Below are 22,222 nucleotides of genomic sequence, written 5' to 3' on the forward strand. Positions count from 1 at the left end.
TCAGTATGTGAGAAAATCTTGTTTCAACAAAACAGCAAAAGGCAGATTGCTCCTCGACATCAAAAATGTAAACAAACATGATGTCAATTGTATTTGATATATTGAAAAATAGTAAGATGCCTATGTCTGGCTGTGGGTCAGGGTTCATAAACTTTCGACCTTATGTTTCGAATTAGTTGGTTAATTACTTTTACATTAAAAAAACAGAAGATGTTGTAAGATTGTCAATAAGACACCTCTCCACAAGAGACCAAAATGACACAGAAATTAACAACTATATGTCACCGTACGGCCTTCAACAATAAGTAGAGCCGATACCGCATAGTTAGCTTTAAACTGCCCCGAAAAGAAATACACTATCGACACAATACCGTTTATTAGCACACAAGAAAAGTGCAAAACAAGAATATAAATAATTGTATAAAACAAAAGCGGAAAGTATGAATAGCGAGCCATGCCAAAATGACATTCTGAATTAATTCATCTTGAGGTAGAATACATACTTAAAAATGTAACAATACGAAATTTTGGTTAGTGAATTCAGATTCTTAAAATTGGCCCTAGTTTGAATTTTATGCCTCCTCCGCTGAAATTTATTGATGATATTTTCAAACTACTTAAATAGTAATAAAGTAAACATCAAGTGCCCCATCCAGTAAAATAAATTATCATTGTTTAATTTTGGACTGTTGTGAAAACACAAAATGAACAGTAATTTATATGCACAAACACCGCTTAAAATAGTTTGAAAAGTATATGTTACCTGGAAAAACCTTGTACCCATATTTGCATTAAGACACAAAAAAAGACAAAAGCCAGAACTAAAAAAGCATAATTATATGAGTTGTAGCCTGATTTTTATGTGATGGTTTACGGACAAACCATGTGCCATACACATACATAAATGAGAATGAAACGGCAAAGTTCAACATATTGTCAAAAATCAAGAATATGCACTACTGATAGTTTAAAATCCAAACTATGGGATTTTTTATAATAAACATAAAAGCGTTTGCTTTAGACACGGGTGTCATTCTGTTTATCGAGAAAAATGATCGTGAAAGAATATCTAAAGGTGGTCAATTATTGCGAGAAGGTCGTTAAAGCTCTGGTACCGGATCGTGAATGTAACAAAATGTAAATTCTACTTCAGAGTCTGTGAAAAAAATCGCTGAGTTTTAAAAACGTTAAACAAATCCGAACAAAAATTTACGTCTGTCAATAAACTCATCATAGTAGGACTATCTTTTGTATATACGCCAGACGCGCGTTTCGTCTACAAAAGACTCATCAGTGACGCTCGAATCCAAAAAGTTAAAAAGGCCAAATAAAGTACGAAGTTGAAGAGCATTGTGGACCAAAATCCCTAAAAGTGTTGCCAAATCCAGCTACGGTAATATATGCATAAGGTAAAAAAAAAAAGCCTTAGTATTTCAAAAAATTCAAAATTTTGTACACAGTTAATTGAAAAATATAATCATATCAATGATAATTCATGTCAGCACAAAGAGTGCTGACTACTGTGCTTGTGATACCCTCAGGGAAATAAATCTCCATCAACAGTGGCATCGACCCATTGAATGTAAAAATAAACTCATCATAGATACCAGGACTAAATTTTGAACATTCGCCAGACGCGCGTTTCGTCTACAAAAGACTTATCAGTTACGCTCGAATCCAAAAAAGTTAAAAAAGGACTACAAAAGGGACAAAGTTGAAGAGCATTGAGGACCAAAAGATTGAACTGTGTATCGAGCTACATTTTATGTTAATTGCTTTTAGGCATGTAATAAGATTAGTAAGTAATTTTCTTCCTTGTTCATTATAGAGGAGCGGCGAATGTTGAAAAGTCGCTTAGTTACCGAGTTTAAATTACCTAAATACCTCATGGAATTTTAATGGCTTAAAATGTCTATCGATTATTCAACTTCTGAAAAATGTTTGTCGTCAAAATCAAATGTGGTACAAATGACGTTAAAAATAGCCTTAACTGACGTTACCCAACATGCATCGCATACCCCACTGCGGATTCGGTACTCATATTTCATATCAAACACGTTCTAAAAAATAATTTGTGAACGAAATTGGTAAATATAGTTATTCTTGAACGTCATACAATTTAAGAGCATTTTCAAATAGTCCTATATGGAAAGCACAATGCATCTGAAAATGGTTGAAAATAACACTGAAAAATCGTCCTTTTTCACCTAGCATAATTTGCACGTGCAGTATAGGTGTATTTTAAAGGCACAACAATAAAGCCACCGTATAATACTTTGAATGCCGAATATTTGTCACAAATTTACCGACATTGTTGTGGTTTCTATTTATAGTCCAATATTTAAGGCTGATTGTAGTCGTTTTCAAGCATATTTCTTTTTTCATTTTGTAATTTCCGAAGCTTTGTGATTAATTTATATTGTTTGGTATTGTTGTGTATTAGTTTTTGTTGAATTCAACGGGAAAAGTTAATATCATTGTAGGGTTGGTTTGGTTTTCAGGTGTGTTTGATTTGTTTTTTATTTCATCAAATGGACAATTTATCAGTCTCTTTAACACAAGTCCCGCCGGATGCCAAAAAATGGAGAGTGGAAGTTGGTGTTGACAATTGCATTATCTGCAGTTCTGTTGATGATGAAAATTTAATAACATCAACGGAATCTGGAAGAAAAAGCTTGATAAATGCTGTAGCAAGGAGACTTGATGATTTGTTCAGTTTTTTTTAATGAATTCTCATGAAATATCTAGTGATTTACCCGTATTTAGGTACCATAGGTCATGTTTTAAAAGCTACAAAGTAAACATAATTTAGAATGAGTAGCATGCTCTTTAGCTCAAAAGGAGCCACCAGATACCAATTACGATTTATCTAATTCTTTGGTGCCTGGAAATAATGATCACCCTCTAAATACATCAAAGTGTATTATTTGCAGCAAAATGTCACATAAAAGGGTGAAAACATTACCTACCATTTTATCTGCTGAACGGTTAGCAAATCTTAAAGATGCTGCTGTTAGAGCATGCGACGCTGAAATGATTATTCTAATAGAGAAAGAGAATTTGCGCAATAAAGCAGTGTATCATGCAGCATGTCTGGTCTGACTACATACTTGGCATATAGACCAAAATCAACTGATAAATCAGCGTATGATTTGGCATTTGAAAGAGTGGTTGAAATTATAGACAGATACCTCATTTGTGACAAAAGGTTTCTTCTATTGACATCACTCTTGACAATGTACCAGTCTTTTTTACCTGATAAAATAAGTAAGACCTACTGTAATTCCTCCGAGCTTAAGGTTAAACTTGAGAAGCACTACAAGGATGCCATTGTATTTTTTGCTCAACAAGGACAGAGTAAATCTAGCGACATTTCCATTGGTTAACACACGATGATGTTGATAGTGCGGTAGTTGCTGCTTTATACGACTCAAATTACAAATTTAAGAAATATCACAACCATTTAAATTTTCTGAGACATCAATAAAGATAAAAGTCTTATAAAGCTTCCGCCATGTGAATCCGTATTTAAGCAACACGTACTGCGTGCAATGTGGCAAAGCAAAGTTTGGGTGTCGGCATATTTTGCCAACCCGAATAATGGTTCCCCATGTGCTTTTGGTAGGAAAACTGCATAAAATGACAAGTAAGGGCCAGTTTGCTTTGAGGGACAAATGGCATCAGACTTTCTACAAGATCTTATTTGTTCGTGTAAGGGAAACAAACATGCCAGGAAGCATGTGTTTGCAAGGAGCATGGTCTTCCATGCACTAATTTATGTTTCTGCCAAAATGTAGAAAGTTGTACTAAGGTTTCAACTCCCTCAGGCAAAGTTGGCTTTAGATGAATTTGGCTATTTATTTTAGGTATTTTTTATATATAGCTCTTCAACGGTTTCGGTACTTATACATCTTTGGATTTCAAATGTTTGGCTTTGAGCGTTCCTGATGAAGGTAAATCCAGAAAAGCGCTTCGGACGCAAGAAATTAATAACGTGTTGTTTTCAATATTGTAATAATGTCCAGTATCCGATGACATAGCTGATGACACGGATGAAATATCATGAAAATAGTTCTTGTTACAATATTGATAGCTTTTTTTTTTGGTTTGCTATGTTTTTTTCCACGTTTTATTTTTTATGAAATTAAACTCATTATAGATACTAGTACCAAAACGTTCATGTCTTAATGTTTGAATAATTGCCTCAAAATGCTTGCTCTCATTGTGTAGTTTACCATTCCAATAATAGTTATATCAAAAGGTATCTTGTATTGAAAAAGTTCATTTAAGGAAAACTCAGTGACATATCTAATCCTTGAAAACTGAAAGGAAATTTAGCACGGTTGCAAAATTTTTATTGTTTGATTTATAAACTATGCATTTCGAATACTCTTTTAAAAACTTTTATCATAAAGTGTTCAAGAAATGCTATTTGTTGAGGTGAAATATCAAGGTTATTATACTACTGGTTTTTATTAGGCTTTAAAATTTGTATACCACTGACTACCTTCAAAAAAGTTAAATATAACGTTGTTTTGACGTCAAGTCCAAATAAAAAAAAAAAAATTTGTATGAACTGACGCATTGATACATATTAATACTCATTTAATTTATTGAATAGATTATTAATTTTGAAAAGTATCAATGGTATTGTTTCTCGAGATGAAAATATTAATATTTTAAGTGATGACCTTTGACCTTGATTTTCGGCATAATGGTACCAGCTTTCATATTGACAACACATATTTTCAAAAAGTACACGATTTCAGCTTTCCAATGAGCTATTAAAAATCCATGAGGTATTTAGGGAATTTAAATTTCTGAAATTGTCCTCTCCACCGCTCCACTATTAACTATAGTATTGATCAACATTAATTCATTTGAGTTTAATATATGTTAATTCAATTAGAAAAAAAGGGAGCGTTGGATTTTTTCGATGCTACAGAAGGTGTCAAAATAAAGAAAATAAAACCGAATTTAATTGCTAGTATTGTGATAGTAATTCAATTATATGGTTTCTTAAATTTTTGATGAAAATAACTGATATTGTAAAAAGCTTCATACTTTAAAAGCTCGATTTTGGTGTTACTCTTCTATACTATACACCTCCTGATCGCTGAAAAATTTAATAATGGTATGATCCAACATCAGTGCATAAAATTCGAACCCATAAACGTTATTATTCGACATCAGAACTTGTCATTAGTCTGGCTACGTCTACTTGGACTTATTACGGAAAGTGAGATAACAGGAATACTGAACTCCGAACGGAAAGTTTCTTATCAAAATGCAAAATCAAAAGCTGCAAGACATGGACAACAACTGTCATATTCCTGACTTGTAACAGGCGTTTTCTTACGTAGAAAATGGATGATTATAGCAAGTTAAAATTCTAAATTGTGTGCCAGTCGCGTAAAAGTTCATTATATTGACAACGATGAGTGAACAAGACAAACAGACATATATAGGGCTACAACGGTCAACATTGCGTTATAGTCTTACGCACTGTAAAAATAAACAAATATGTCAACAAAGAACACACAACTTGTAAACATTGCTAATCTTGCAACAACATTTATATGTTATTATGTATAAAAGTTGAGCCCTGTCTATCTATTGATAATGTGTGTAAAACTGAATTACAAAACTTGAGTTCATATTTTGTACAAACAAAGCAAGCAAGTCAACCAAACTAAACTTGCTAGCGCTAGGATAAGAGCTTTAAAATTATTATTTGCGCGTAACAAAAAACCACACAAACCATTGTACAACTATTTCACTCCACAATTTGTACCTCTGTGATATTTTATCCAGGGGAGAATTTGTCACATCAATTTTTTTCCAGTCTTGGTGTTTCAGGAATAGGTTTTATCCAAAGGATAAACTTCTAATGGATAATATTTAACAGTAGATCTTGTCCATTCCATATATTAAGTAAGTATGTGAAGTACCGGTTGATATTTCATCCAGATAGAATTTTACTTTACATATTGTTTTTTATATAATATAAGCAAAATGAGGATGTTAAATTTGATGTACTAGTATGCCTTTTTGTGCTTTTTCGTTACATTTGTTGTTTTTTTAGTGATTAAGATAACACAATGTTAACTGCTATATCTCTTCTTCTGACATTTGTACCTATTGTGTTTGTTTGTTATGTTCACGCAACGTTGACAATGTAATGGAATTTGATGAGACTGTCATTCAAGTAAGAGGTTTAGCTTGCTATAAAACCATGTTCAATCCACCATTTTCTACATACGTCAGGAATATGACAGTTGTTATTCTTTCTTATGATGTTTTTGAACTTCTGATTTTGCTATTTGATTTGGGACTTTCCTTTTTGAACTTTCCTCGGAGTTCAGTAATTTTGTGTTTTTACTTTTCAGATAAAATAAATACACAAATTTTTTTCGATGCAAATAACCGCGTGAACTTACACTGCAATGTGTACTTTGGTACTGACCACTGAGCTGACAGATTTTCTCCAGAAATAGAAATGACCCAGTTAAAAAAAAAACTTATTATAAATAGTATGTGTACCGTGTCGGAAGTAACAATAAGTCTTTTTTCGAAACTACAGCCGTGAATTATTATCAGGATTTTGATATTTCTCACTGTTTAAAATTGACAAGTTGGTGAACTTTGTCGTACGTTTTTGTAGAGTACATGGTTAGTTCGTCTTACTCATCTTACAATTTTCAGACTACAACTGATATACTAATGCATACTCTTTGTACATTACATATGCTAATAATAATATGTTATTCGATTTTCGATTTGTATTTTAATTTCAGATTTTTTACTTTTTATACCCCCGCTTTAAAAAAAGGGGGGTATACTGTTTTACCTCTGTCTGTCCTTCCGTCAGTCCGTCAGTCCGTCAGTCAGTCCGTCCGTCCCATTAATATTTTTTGTCGCATTTTTCTCAGGAACTACAATACAGGGATTTCTGAAATTTGGTTTCAGGATTTATCTCAGTCAGCTATACCGTGTGATGCGTTTTCAGATTGATCACTTGACAACTTCCTGTTTACCGAACACTTGTATGATTTTACACATGATAGCCAAGTTGAAAATTTTCGTCACATTTTTCTCAGGAACAACAATACAAGGATTTCTGAAATTTGGTATCAGGATTTATCTCAGTCAGCTATACCGTGTGATGCGTTTTCAGATTCATCACTCGACAACTTCCTGTTTACCGAACACTTGCATATTTTTACACTATTAATATTATCCACTTGCGGCGGGGGTATCATCAGTGAGCAGTAGCTCGCAGTTTCACTTGTTTTTAGGGTTATTTGTGTATGGAGGGTACATGATTTGTCTAGTTGATATATACTTTTCAAGCTATTTTATGCAGTGTTTCTACATATATTAAAGGTGTTTATATGACAAGAACGATTTTCCAAATTTTACGCAAATGACAAGATGCTGAACTTAGTCATAGTCAATTAAACATGCACTTATGACAAATTTTAATGTTCAGTCCATCCCATATCAACCAAATGCGTTTTTTTTTTGTGTGTGCTGAATATGGCATTTGCTGTTAACTTTGCAAATATCTAAGTATTTTGAAAGGAATATCATCAATACATTTGAGGGGAGGGGAATCGAATCTCATTGAATCAAATTCAAACTAGGTCTTTTTTGAAAATCTTAAACATTCACTTACCAGAATTTCGCAGTGTTTCAGCATTAGGTAAGTATTCTACATCACATTGAATTGATTTGGTTACCTCCTTTGGCCTGTCTCGGAATATATACATCCCACCATATTATTATGTTGTGCAATCATTAGGGAAAAATTTATAGTCTTGTCTTTCATTTTAGAATATGTACTTAAATATTGTGTCTATAGAATGTCCAATATGCCATTTTGTTTGCTGTTGCTCAAAATTAACAGTTACAGTTTAAAGATTTCTTACTGTAAATTACAAAATACCGATATATTAAAAAAAATAACAAAGGGCAAAATCAAAAGCTCAAACACATCAAACGAATAGATCAACAGTCATATCTCCAACATAAACAGGCATTTCTTTATTACGAAAATGGTGGATTAAACCTTGTATTGTAGCTAGCTTAACTACCTACTTGTTTGCTAGTGGCAGAGTGGAAAACAATTTCATTGTATAGACAAGATCTGCAGAATCGGTGCAACAAGCAAATTAAAGACTTGATTTGAATATGACGTGCTTCTTTCGCTTTGTAAATAAACCCATGCTAGAAATTAAAAAACATTTTTTGCACATGCGTTTATTGACTACTGCAGAAAAATTATATTTTTCAAATTGGCATGCATTAAATATATTTCATTAACTTATAACACTATTTTCAAATTCGCAATTAAAATATTTGACCTAGATACGACAACGATTACGCTGGCTAGCCTTCCCTCTAATAAATCACATAACCAATTGTTTTGTTGGTTTACAAACAAAAACAGGAAGGTTTTTGGAAGAGCCGACACAAACGCGGTTGACAGGGGCAAAGGAATTTGGCTGTAACTATGATTACTGTATTGTGGTAATTTTGGGTAATTGAACCCTTGCTAAAGAAGGAACAAGTTAGGCAGAGCCAGTACTCATGAGATGAATTATGGAAAAAAGAATGTAAATCACGCGAATTCAGGAAGAATCATGAGCACCTCTCTACATTATTTGACTCTTAAGTTTGAGTCCATTTCAATGCATTACCGAGTATAGGTGTCAATTATCTGTTAACTGCACACACTTAAAATATGTCCAATAGCTTATACAGCTCTTAAATAAGATGTCACCAACAATCTTCTTTTAGACCACTGAATTATACGTATTTAAAGTCGGTATAAACACATATTCACACGTCAAACCAGCACTTTTCACATCATTATTGAAGAGAGATTAAAGAATATGTTGTAACAAAACCAAAAATTTAAGCTGGCCACTAATAGGTAAAAAAAAGTCAAGGTATGTTACCAAGGAATGAGTAAATTCCTTGTTAAAAAAATGACATTCCTTTTGTAGATTGATCTCCTATAAAAAATGTTTTACAGCGAAAGAGTAAGAGTGCAAACACTGACATGTCTCGCCTGCTTCACTGTTACCAAATAGTTCGTTTCTATGTTGCATTGGCGTTTGATTTTATTACACTTCAATGTTATGCCGTTGTTTTCCTCTAAGAATTGATGTGTTTTCCTCGATTTTAGTCTGAAACACGGATTTGTTTTCTCTAAATCGATTTATGACTTTTGAATAGCGATATACTCAGTCTATGGAAGAAGCGTATCGATAAAAACTTTTCTTATATCAATGAGCGATATTGTCTAATATCAATTGTAAACATGCAGACATTTCATGCGGAAAATGTTGTTTTTGGCGACGAAAAATTAAGTAAATAATAACTTTTAAACTTATTGTTCAAATATAAACAACAATTGAGTCTAAATATACATTCAGAAGTTAGCTAAACGCTAACGTTTATGACCGTGTAAAATTTGAAGTGCTGTGTTTTTCTTATATACATAAATAAGCAATGCGATTCTTTTAAAATATCAATGCGATACTTTTAAAATATCATAGCGGTGTTTTTGTTATATCAATATTAGTACTTATTAGTATCAATATTTGACTGTTGTACCCATATTTTTACAATTTTACCCATTATGTCTGTTTTGTTTACGCAACGTTGTAAATATGACAGAATTTGATGAGACTGTCATACACGTGAGAGGTTAAGCGCTATAAAACCAGGTTCAATCATCCATTTTCAAAATGTTAAATTTCCAGTACCGATGTGGTTAAATAAACAATATCGTAATCAAATTGCTAAGTATCAAATTATTGTTCACATACTATATAACATTATTTTTTAGCAATTTTATAATGAACGCACTGAAATAATATATATCGGATATGCTCGTAATGCATGTAAGACTTTCTTTATTGATAAAAATGAAACTAACTTGTGACAAAGATGAATCATACTGTTATCGTTCAGATTGATTCGACAAAATCTGACCTGTATTTTTGAATATCCTTTTGGTATACAAATTAGACCGTTGGTTTTCCTGTTTGAATGGTTTAACACTAGTATTTTTTTTTTGTTCCTATATAGCGTAGTGCTTGCTGTGAGCCAATCCTCCCCTTTACCTCTAGCCAATGTAGAGATCATATATGCATTCTTTATAACTAAAACAAACTGCGAAATATAAAAGCTCAAGCTTGTAATTCCACATGTAGGAGATGTTACCCGGAGTCTGTACGCTGCGGGCCTTTATAATTTATCAAAATGGCTTATTAAGCAACCTGTCATAAACAAAAAAAACAAGAAAATCCAGAAGATATGCGCACCTTTCTAAAACAGGTACACAATTAAAACCTGAAACAAAAAGACTATCAAGTGTGGGATTGACGGTCGAATTAACACGGGTGAAACAATATAATGTTGCGTGCTCTATTAGTTTCAAGTGGCGATTTTGAATTGTAGGATTGATTGCTGGTAACTTTACATCCAGTGGCAAATATTTTATGCATGTTCAAGACGCAGTTAACAATAAATAATACATCCCGCACAGCCAAATGTACGCCTCACTTTGAATCATTTTACTGCCGGTCGGAAGAAGACCAAGTGATCATATTTTTATCCCTATTCACCCTATGCCTTGGGGTGTAAATTGTAGGATATAAACAAAATATAAAATTATGTGCAATATACATTGTCAGAATTATAAAAGGTTTTTGCACTCGCTTCGAAACAAGTGGAAAGCTCGGCGAGTCTCGCTTTCCATCGTGTTTCTAAAGCTCATGCTAATACTTTTTATACTAGTATTACAATATACATACAAGGTTTGGATCCATTAAAACGTTTAATCCCGCTGCAAATGTTTGCACCTGTCCTAAGTCAGGAATCTGATGTACAGTAGTTGTCGTTTGTTTATGTAATATATACGTGTTTCTCGTTTCTCGTTTTGTTTATATAGATTAGACCGTTGGTTTTCCCGTTTGAATGGTTTTACACTAGTAATTTTGGGGCCCTTTATAGCTTGTTATTCGGTGTGAGCCAAGGCTCCGTGTTGAAGGCCGTACTTTAACCTATAATGGTTTACTTTTTAAATTGTTATTTGGATGGAGAGTTGTCTCATTGGCACTCACACCACATCTTCCTATATCTATGTATATGATTTTTTTTTATATATTATATTTATCCACAGAAAGAAATGCATACAGTTATTTTTTACATGTATATAGATCTACATGGAAGTTGCATGCTTGTTCTAAAACCTCCTTTAATACTGTGAAACTCCTCGGGCTTTTCCCGACGATAAGGCAGCAACCATTTGAGTTTTTAGGCTATGGATTTTCTTGGAAAAAAGTTTTTTTTCCAGTTTTTGGTGAAAAAAATAATTTGTTTTTGACCCTGAGAAAAAAAAATTGTTTGTTTCACCCTCAGCTGCAACTATATGTTATGCTAACATTGAAAGAAAAAAACTTGTTTTCGACTTGTCGCCAAAAAAATAGATTGTCTTTCGCCGAAGGCGAAAAAAAAAGGTTTGTCCAGAAAAAAAATCCATAGCCCCCCTCCCCCTCAGAAAATCAAATGGTTGCTGCCTAAGTATGTGAGCAATATGTCCCTCAGGGCCTAAAAAGGCAATTTTGTTAATTCTCTTTCAGTCGTGTTGTCACCGAACTTGTACATGTACATTATTTCCACCTCAAATCACACAAAAAAAACACACACTACCACCAAATTCCGATGCAAGCGTAAGTAACACGAAAATAAAATCTAAAGGATTTCAAGATCTAGCTATTTCAGTCTCTTTTTTCCGCTTGAATAATAATTAGTCAGTCGTTTGATTGTAACCAGTCTGACTATAGCCAGGCCCGACTATCAACTTGCGTTTATATGCGCAAGTGGCAACTTGGGGATGGCTTTAATCAGACTGTCACGGGACCTGCTTTTTTCGTTTTATTTTTGCCGAATCAAGTTCCCGTGTATTTCTCAGCCTACGTTAACTTTTTCAGGCTTTACCGTTAAAAATGTCACATAAATACCCAATATTTTTTTTATAATTTTATCACTTTGTGATTGCAAAACCTGATGCATTGGCTTGATTGTGTGAACCGGTATTCGATAACGTCAGGAACGATAACTCGTGGCGTAACGTCATTCGGTATCGTGTTACCTTAAGCGCAGACTCAGAGGTGTACAATATACTTTCCGCGTAAATCTACATGCATTGGAACCTATTTGCAGACCCTTTGCCGATTTTATTGTTTTAAAAAGTGCAATTGAAAAAAAACAACTATTATTCTTATTTGGATGCATAATAAAAAGAAGTAATGCACTTGTAAGAGCTCGGAGAAATCAACAGGATAAAATTCGAATATCACGGCCCAATCCATGTGTAAATTTCCAACAATCTATGGCTTCCCTGAATTATTTCTAAAATATAGAAAATATGTATACACATTTGGATTCGAGCGTCACTGATGAGTCTTTTGTAGACAAAACGCGCGCTTGGCGTTTACATCTTATATATTTGTTTTCTAAACATTTTTTTTAGCATTCATTGTAAAAATGAATTTATAACAAGCGATACGGATTGTTATGTTGCACTAAGAAATGTAAGCGTATTTATACGATCGGTTACTAGTCAAAAAACTAAGGTCAAATCTCTGGCAACAATACAGCGGAATGTCCTCGCTGTTGTCGCGATGTAAAAACATTAACGGTACCAATTTTCCTGCACCAGATGCGCATTTCGACAATACACGTCTCTTCAGCGATACTCGTAGCCAAAATATTTGAAATCCAAAGCTTATATAAAAGATGAAGAGCTATAATTCAAAAGGTTCAAAAAGTATAGCCAAATCCGTGAAAGGAATTAGAGCTTTGCATGAGGGAGATACATTCCATAATTTATAATAATTTTTAAAAATTTGCTACAGAAAATTTAAATAACACAAAAAATCCGTATTTACATGCCAGTACCAGTACCAAGGAACTGGCTACTAGGCTGGTGATACCCCCGGGAACTGACAGTCCACCAGCAGAGACATCGACCCAGTGGAAGTACACATGTAATAACATTAACGGTCCCAATTTTCATGCACTAGATACGCATTTCGACAATACAGTGTCTTTGAAGTGATGCTCGTTGCCAAAATATTTGAAATCCAAAGCTTATATAAAAGAGGGAGAGCTATAATCCAAGGTCCAAAATATATAGCTAAATTTGTAAATAAGCTTCCATGTTGATAGACAGTTTCTGTTTCACAAGATTTTTGATTTTCGTTCGATCTGAAGTTGTTCAATTTATAGTCTGAGGCTACTCAGTTGGTTTCTTCAAAGGACAACAGCATTTGTACATTTTAATTTGTTTGGAATATTTATTTTACCATTTGAATATGCATTGCTGTATTGAATTGGATTGTTTGAATGAATGTTTTTTTTTTCTTTTAAGTAATGATTTTTTTTTTATTTCGATATTACCAATGTGGATAGGCTATAGGAGTGTGACCTCAAGGGCGGATTCAGTCGTTTCTAAAAGGTGGGTTTCAAACCCAGGAAAAAGGGGGTTCAACCATATATCCCCATTCAAATGCATTGATCGGCCAAAAAAGGGGGTTTCAACCCCCGCCCCCCCTCCGGATCCGCCACTGGACCTTTATTAGAATCGAATAGGTCGGTAGACTATTTACAACCGCATTCAAATTCCGCCATTGCATCATCACTTCAAATAGAATTTGTCGGTTAAAGCATGTGATTGCAAAACAATAGACTGAACAGGTTGTTAACACTTTCAAATATTAATAGGGTCAAGCAACATTTTAAAAATGATAAGATCGTGTAAGCGTTAATTTTGGTACAGAAACGAAATTTTAGTGATATTGATCCTCAAACATTAAGCCGGTCATGAAATAAGTTTGTGAATTATGTTTGCGGTTCTTTTGACATGCATTGTGACGTATCACCGTATTAATTCTATATTAGAAAACTACAGCAGTTATATTAGAAAAGTATCGCATTCATAAATTTTTGATATTAAAAAAATATCGCTATGATATAAGACAAACATCGCATTGATATTTTAAAATATAGCAGTATCTTTGACTTTTAGGCGATTTTGGCTGATCCAACAATCTAATTCATCTCGATTGCATTCCACATAATTTGCTACATGACATTAATTAAATTTGTACATCTACAAATGATAAATCGTGCATGTATGTCTCATTTATTCAACAATTCAATTTTCTCGTTTAAATACATCTTGCTTGGTATAACTTAAAATAATTCATGGAAATTATACAGCAGACGTATGTCTTGTTAAATGTCAGCCTGGTTTAAGAAAAGAATCATTACTTTATACCGAGAAATCTTCGTTCCTTCATAAAAATGTAAACATTCGTCTGAGATTTCCCACAATGCAACTCGTTGATATAAGACAATATCGCTCATTGATATAAGAAAAGTTTTTATCGTATCGCACCTTCCATAGACTGATACTACTGTTGCATTTATTCACTAATCAATCGTGATTACTTTTTTTACGACAACGTATCCAATTTTTTTTTAATGCTTCTAGTATCGCATAATCTTATCGTTATAAATTATTCGTGAAAATGAGGTATAGGGCCGATTAGTCCATACATGAAATAAAGTCGACTTATCAATCAAAGTGTCTGAGTAACTTACCTAAACACGGATTAAACGTTGACAGAGGAACCATGAAAATGAGGTCAAAGCCAAACGATTGTGCCAGGCAATCATGCACACCTTGTACACCTTGCAATCATTCCACACACTGGATAACGTTGACTTTTTATATATAAAGTATATGAGAAATACTCATCGTCCAAAAAACTATGAAAATGTGTCAATGTGGGATGAACTCTACCATACAGATATGTAGACTTCTTTAATAAATGTTTTTCACCAATTATAATTTACATATTTCATTAAACATCTGAGAAAAAAGACAAAACCATAAAACTTAACATTTGCCGATGGACAACGAAAAGAGTTGGGATCATCTAAATCTGCCAGAATAACATGTACGCTTTCCAAAGAAAATATCCAGCATGCGTACGAGGCAACGAACCTTAAACCATGAGTACTGATCCATAAAATGAGGTCAAAATAATGTAACCCTATCTAAGTCACTACAAGTTCTTGCAAATACCCAGTATACGAAATACAAATATGTTATTTTTTATTATAAAAAGTTGCATGCGACAACAAAACTATAGTTCCTTAAGCAGTCACTTAAGTAGCATCTTGTTCCTCCGCTTTTTCTACGTTCAGTGGACCGTGAAATTGGGGTAAATCATCTTTTTTGCATTAAAATTGGAAAGATGAAGGGAACATATGTTCTAAGTTTCAAGTTGATTGGACTACCTTGACCAAAATTTAACCTTAAGCGGGACAGACGGACGAACGAGCTAACGAACGGACGAACTGACACACACTAGAAAAACATTAGGCCCCTCTTCTATCGTAGGTTGGGCATAAAAACAGACTTTGAAAAAATAAACACTGTAATTCAGTAATGCTTGACCAAGGAGAATACAATTCAACAATTGTTTAGGCCCAATTGATCTGTACACAGCGAGCGGTACTTACAAAAAGTGATATTTGTTTTCTACACTTAAAACAAACTTTTGCAAACACGTAAACATCTGGCCATATTTGTAGAGCAACCTCTTTTAATGTTAAGCTGAAGTGTACTACTACGCAGTATAATAAATCCTAATAAAGCTCGACAAGGGCCTCACCATTTTTTTAACTTGTAAAAAAACAATAAATTAACCGTTTAAAGGTTCATAAGAAATGGATATTTTTTAGAAATAATAAAAACTATAGATTGGTATCATTTACTGACTTGATTTTAAAGTCGAAAATCATCGCCTCTTTTATAGTCCGTCTTAGTGCTTAGTGCTCGCAGTCACAGTTGACCTAATTCGTACCTATTTATTTGCATACTTTGTTTTATTTGTTTGTTGTCGCATATTTATATGTATTCGGTGAGAAACCCACAAAAACTTGCTCAAATATTTGTAAATTTGCCGAATCAAAACAAAGTTTTACCTACTTACTTCTAGAAAGAGCTGTCAAATGAGGACCTTCAAAAGTTTTAAAGCAGGGCAAAAATAGATTAAATACATTTGATGTTTCCAGTTATTGGATATTCCTATATGAAACTTGCAGAACTTGGTTAAAATAATAGAATTAAGGCGACAGTAGGTCAATTGTGTGTCGAATTTCGCAGATCGATTCAAACACCTGAATCATGTTTGATACGCTTCACCCATTCCTCCATATCAATCAATACTAAACAATTTATTATAAAAAGATAGAACATTTTCAACATCGTCCAAACTAACTTTGGAACAACCTGTGAGAACAGAAGAGGTTTATCTCAAAATACAGGATTTTGTTTCTATTTCATGAAATATAAAATGCACAAATTTATTTATTCAGTTTTTGACATGCCTTAAGACTTTTCCATATTCACAGGTTTGTCTATACTCAAATTAAATAAGTTGAAAAAAAATCGTATTTGTAAATTTCTTCTGATATTCTAGATTCTGCTGCTTGGGAAAAATCATTTTTATCCTCTTTAATTTGAAAATTAAAATATAAATTGGGTAAAAATATACATTAAAATCAATTATTTTGTATTTTCAAATTTTCATGGTCCTTTTTATCAATAATACTAATTCTCGTAAATGACAGTGAAAATATAAACACTGATTTTTAACTCATTTAATGGAATTTTTTGCGACAGATCAATGAAGTAATTAATATCCGGAATCATAACATTTTTTGTCTGATTTGTCCCCCCCCCCCCCCCCCCCCCCCATATAAACGCAAAAATAAATTACCTGTTTAACGGTCAGTTTAACGCATAACAATTGATAATATAAAGTTATTTGTTTTAACAACTTTCAAGTTAAACTATGGAAGGGATATAATTTGTTCCGTCAACAATACTTCCGTTATACCTTTCCAAATATATCCGTGATTTAACCAGGTAGATATCACTTTATATATCTTCAGTCCAACGTAGCTTTGCAGAATATTTACATATACATAGTAGGTAAGTTTTCTAACATTTACCATGTTTACCATGCTAAAGAAAATATTTCCCTCAAAATATGCAACTGTGTGCTGTGTGCTGTGGTAATTGTATAGGTGAATCGTTTTCGACACGTACCAGGTAAGTAATTTCCTTCCTCTTTCAGTTCATGATGAAATAACATTATTTGACAAGAATTACATATGTTTATTCAGTTAGAAAAATAATCTGTAGTGATGATATTTTTTTCTGCCACTGAAGATGGCAAAAAAAAGTAAAAATTGTATTTTAATGTATTGCGATAGTAATTATATTGTTTCCATTGATCCCGGTCAACTAACTTATAAAGCTTCACAATTTAAATGGGAGATTTTAATATAGTTCCACTTTTTCATACATCTGTTAATCGCTTCATTGTAACAGGAAATCAAACAATTTGAAGAGCTTGCATCAGTCTATTGAATACGACCTTAAATTAGCACTTGTTATTAATCTGGCTGTGTCTCTTATGACTTGTATAGCAATCAGATAATAAAACAAAATGACAATAATTCATTTTACTACAAAATTGAAAAAAACACGAAACAGAGGTGGACTAATAAAGGAACCGTTGATAATAGACTGGGTAGTTTTTAAATTGTATGTTAACAAGCATTATGTGAGTTTTGCATGGCAATGTGTATGTACTTTAGTCCTCTCCCGTTAAAAAAATCATTGTATGTGAACACAATTATCTGATCTATTGATTGTCATGATCTATCATTATCTAACAAATATCAAGTCAATATATTTAGACATGACGAAAAAAATATGTTGAAAACTGACTATTTTAGTGAATTTTCGAATCTAAGGGCCATAACTTTGAATCAAATCATCAGACCGGAACAAAAGTCGAACTTGATCTGTAATTAATCATAAACAGCCAGCATGAAGACAAAAAGTGTGGAAAACGGATTTGTCGGACTGGCGGACAGACAGACCGATCGACCGACCGACCGTCCGTCCGACCGACCGACATAGGGAATAACAAGAAAAATCTGATCGGTATGGTTTTTCGCACACATGTTGACTTCTAAATGCCTTTTTCTTTAAAATTGTGTATACGGGTATTTCTTGGATACATAAAATACACCCATCCATCTAAGGGAGCTACCATTTGATTTTAAAGGGGGGTTCTAGGATGAAAAATTTTGTCCTGCATTTTTTTTTAGTTATTAACTCTGTCCTGCCTTTTTATTTTTCACTCTATCCGGTCCTGTTTTTTTTTTTAGTTTATCCTGACTTTTTTTACATAAATTGTCATCCTGACTTTTTTTTTTTTGCAAGTGTCTCATCCTGCCTTTTTTTTTTACTCAAAACTCCTGTCCTGCATATTTTTTTCAAATTTCATCCTAGCCCCCCAATAAAAATCAAATGGTAGCTCCCTAACGCTGTCATGGGTGGAACTTATAATTGATTGTATGAGTACAACGAGATCAACCTCATTAAGGAATGACTGCAATATTTGTTTTATGAAGGAATAACATCAAAAATGTGGTGCACACTAAATAACTCGTGTAGCGGGTTATTTTAAAGTTTGCAACACATTTTTATGCTATTTTACAGTAATTTCTTATAATTTAATTCTTAATTGCATTTTAAACCGGAGTAAATTATGAAAAAAGGTTGATGACGCCACGATCACATGACAAATTAATGTCAATGAGCTGAGAAACCAAAAAACGTCAGCCAATCAGAAGACGCGTTACATTAACAAAAATAAGTTACATGTATTCACATTTAAAATCAAACATTTATCTATACGCAAAAAAAATGACATAACATTATATAACTATTTCACTTATCAAACAAGTATAACGTTTAGAGTTACCGATTATAAATAACGTAAATCAAAGTTTGATAGTGCAAGGGTAATAGTTTAGCGCAACTATATCATTTTACGTTGGCACAGATGAATATGAGTGACGAATTAAATGCCCATCGACGTTTTATTCTTATTTGGAATATTTCAGCAAAAGTAGTAAATACTCATGTACTAATATATATACGCGACGTTTTATTCTTATTTTGGAATCTTTCAGCAAAAGTAGTAAATACTCATGTACTAATATATATACCAAAACCAACACAATATATAAATTTATGAGCCGAAGCGCTTTTCAAATATGCTTCTTAACAAGTTTTAGTAATTTTGTCTTCAGGTTTATCTAAATTAAATGTAACTATTTAGTCTATTGTTTCAGGATGGCATCTGAGGTGTTGATATGTGACCCATGTTCTAGACTGAATAAATCCACGGACGCCTCAAATTTTTGCACAGATTGTGACGATGCACTTTGTTTAGATTGCTCTACTGCTCATAGTGCTCTAAAGTTTACTATTTCGCATAACGTTGTTGATGCGTCTGCATTAACTGCTCGTGCATTCAATTTGAAAAATGTCTGCAACGATCATGAAGAATTGCCTTTAGAGTTTTTCTGTTCAGATCACGATTCCTTACTATGCCGATCATGTATGGCTAATACAATCTTACTTGTTCAAAGATTCTACCACTAGATGTCGCGGCAAAAGGAATAAAGTCTTCAATCATGTTTGATGATATTTGTAAAGATATTTCTGCATTACGGAAGTCGACAAAGGAGTTAGTAGAAGATAGAAACAAGAACAAGAAAAATGTAGGAAGGACCAAGGATTTAACACTTCAAAAGATAACACAGTTCAGAAAAGATATTAATAAGCATCTCGACAAATTAAAAAAGAAACTATCATCTGATGTTTATATAAAAGCGAGAGAACTTGATGAAAAAGCATCCATAGGGCTATCTGAGGCAGTTACTAGAGAAAAAAATATAGAAGACATATGGGAACGAGTCAATTTTCTTTCAAAACATGGTTCCGAAAGTCAATTGCTTACCCTGCTGAATGAAGTAAGACCGGAAATTACCAAAAAATTAATAAATTTTCAGGAGACGATTATATCTCTAGAAATGAATGGCTTGGATTTTGAACAGGTAGATTTGATATCTTCCATAACTTCCATGGGATTAGTGAAGCCGACTTGTTCCCCATGTTCAGTGTCATATAAGCCTCCTAAACATATGCAATCCAAGATACAACAAACACAAGTGAAGGTACCGATAGGGTTCGAGTTTGAAAAGAAAGATACCATAACCTTGAGTAGAGTTTCATGTATAGCTGTAACTGACGACAATCGATTACTTCTTTGTAATGACATGGTCAGTCCCTTTAAAAATAATATTACAGCATGCACGGAGGAATGTGAACAGGTTCAAGCGTGCACCATTTTCAAAAGGGTATATGGTATAGCTATAATACCACACACAGAAGAAGCAGTTATCAGTTTGGCTGATGTCAAGATTATTCAATTCGTCAATATAGTAAGCCTGGTCCCTGGTAGACAAATTAGAATTGTTATTGAGGACAATTCTATTTATGGTATTGCAGTTGTTCGTGATTCCATTATTGTCGGTGGTAGCTGTGGTAATGTGCATTTCATTGAGAAAATGAAAGGGAAATGTCTAAAAACTATTAAAATCGGTCCAGGTGCTATACGTTCCATCGTGCCATTTATTAGTGCTAAAGATGACGTTATATACTGCTGTGAACATAGCGGTAACAAGAAAGTTCATAGATTGGAACTGGATGGAAGTTTAATTTCAAATTGTGAGCTAGAAAATCCAATAGAAATGACATTAGATTCAAAAAGTAATGTTTACGTCGAATCTTACGACTTTGGTGAACTATACAATCCATTGGGTATTACACTAGACTCAAAAGGAAATATTTACGTCACGTGTTACGAGTCTCATTGCCTACATCGACTGTCATCAGACTGTAAAATCGATGATATTATGTTGAAGAAAGCGGATGGAATTGACCGACCAATGAGTGTTGCTTTCAACAAGACATTTAGTAAGCTGTACATTTCTAACTCTGGTTCTGATAGAAGTGTTTTGATTTTCGATTGCAAATGAACAATAAAAAAATGACAGATTTTAAATATGAAATTATATTTAGCATAACTATTAGTTTTTTTAAGCATGAAAATAATGAAAGTCGCAAAAGATTGAAAGCAGACTACAAATCATGAAATCCAACAAATAACTCCATTCAGTTTTCAAGCTTAAATTTATCATGCAGGCGGTTTATACATATTCTAGCATTTCCTTCTTTTTATCTGTTCTTTATATTAAAATAAGTTTGTCACAATGTTGTCACTCATCGAAGAGATAAAAGTATTTTCTATTGTACTCTCTTTATTTTTGTTGTAATAAGCCCATTGTTTTGATTTTAAACTATTAAAAGTAGTTTGATTTCCCTAACTACACCGTGCATGTTCTTGTTGTTGACAAGATATATAACTTTGTCGTTCCGTTCTGCAATTATATATGTGATTGGCACATGGTTTGTCCGTAACTCATAGTACAAGTGTCAGAGAATAAAAGTTTGTCCAAGGAAGCATACAAATTAGGTCAAGGTCAGATGATTCTTCCATGCAGACATGTACACCTTTCAATCTTTCCACACGCTGGACATAGTTGACTTAATTATAAATAGTATATATGAAATTGAAAAAAATCTTAGCATTGACAAATAAACTATGAAAATTTGAAAATGTAAAATGAACTCTGCCGTACAGATATGTAGACTTCATAACTATTCCTTTCGCTATTTATAATTTTACATTTTTCGTAAAACATCTGAGAAAAAAAACAAAACCCTAAAGCTTAACATTTAGCGATGTACCATACAAAGATTCGAGATCATCTAAAACCAGCCAGCATAACATGTACACCTTACAAGGAAAATATCCAACATGCGTACGGGATCACGAAACTTAAACCGTGAAAACTGATTCATAAAATGAAGTCAAAATAATGTTAACCCTGTCTAACTGACTACGAGGCCTTGCAAATACTTCGTATACCAAATGACATTATGCTTTTACTCAAAATAAGTTGCATGTGATAACAAAACTATAGTTCTTCAAGCAGTGAAAATATAATCATGGACAATGAAAATATAATCATGGACAATGAAAATAAAGTAGACGGAAACTACGTTACACAATGCATCTGCATATAATGTATGAAGCATCTTGTTCCTCATCTTTTTTAAAATAAAAAGCCGCAA

At 33.2% G+C, this 22,222-nt stretch overlaps 2 protein-coding genes across 3 annotated transcripts in view; one reads left to right on the forward strand and one right to left on the reverse strand.

Moving 5' to 3' along the window:
• Positions 1-16,942, reverse strand: part of LOC134711289 (complement C1q-like protein 2) — a 52,561-nt gene extending 35,619 nt beyond the window's left edge. Inside the window, exon 1 of the mRNA XM_063571818.1 lies at positions 16,875-16,942. The gene's annotated coding sequence lies outside the window, so the exon portion shown is untranslated. The remainder of the gene's footprint in view (positions 1-16,874) is intronic.
• Positions 16,943-17,001: 59 nt separating this feature from the next.
• Positions 17,002-21,243, forward strand: LOC134709371 (uncharacterized). 2 transcript variants are annotated; one of them, XM_063569539.1, is made up of 2 exons: positions 17,002-17,089; positions 19,312-21,243. In XM_063569539.1, the coding sequence occupies exon 2, from the start codon at positions 19,657-19,659 to the stop codon at positions 21,061-21,063; it is 1,407 nt and encodes a 468-aa protein (XP_063425609.1). In that variant the 5' UTR covers positions 17,002-17,089; positions 19,312-19,656; the 3' UTR covers positions 21,064-21,243. The 2 variants fall into 2 exon arrangements, with proteins under 2 accessions (XP_063425609.1, XP_063425610.1); XM_063569540.1 differs by lacking the exon at positions 17,002-17,089 and adding an exon at positions 17,129-17,209.
• Positions 21,244-22,222: the final 979 nt, after the last annotated feature.

The sequence above is a fragment of the Mytilus trossulus genome, chromosome 3, assembly GCF_036588685.1.
Source record: "Mytilus trossulus isolate FHL-02 chromosome 3, PNRI_Mtr1.1.1.hap1, whole genome shotgun sequence".
Lineage (NCBI taxonomy): Eukaryota > Metazoa > Mollusca > Bivalvia > Mytilida > Mytilidae > Mytilus > Mytilus trossulus.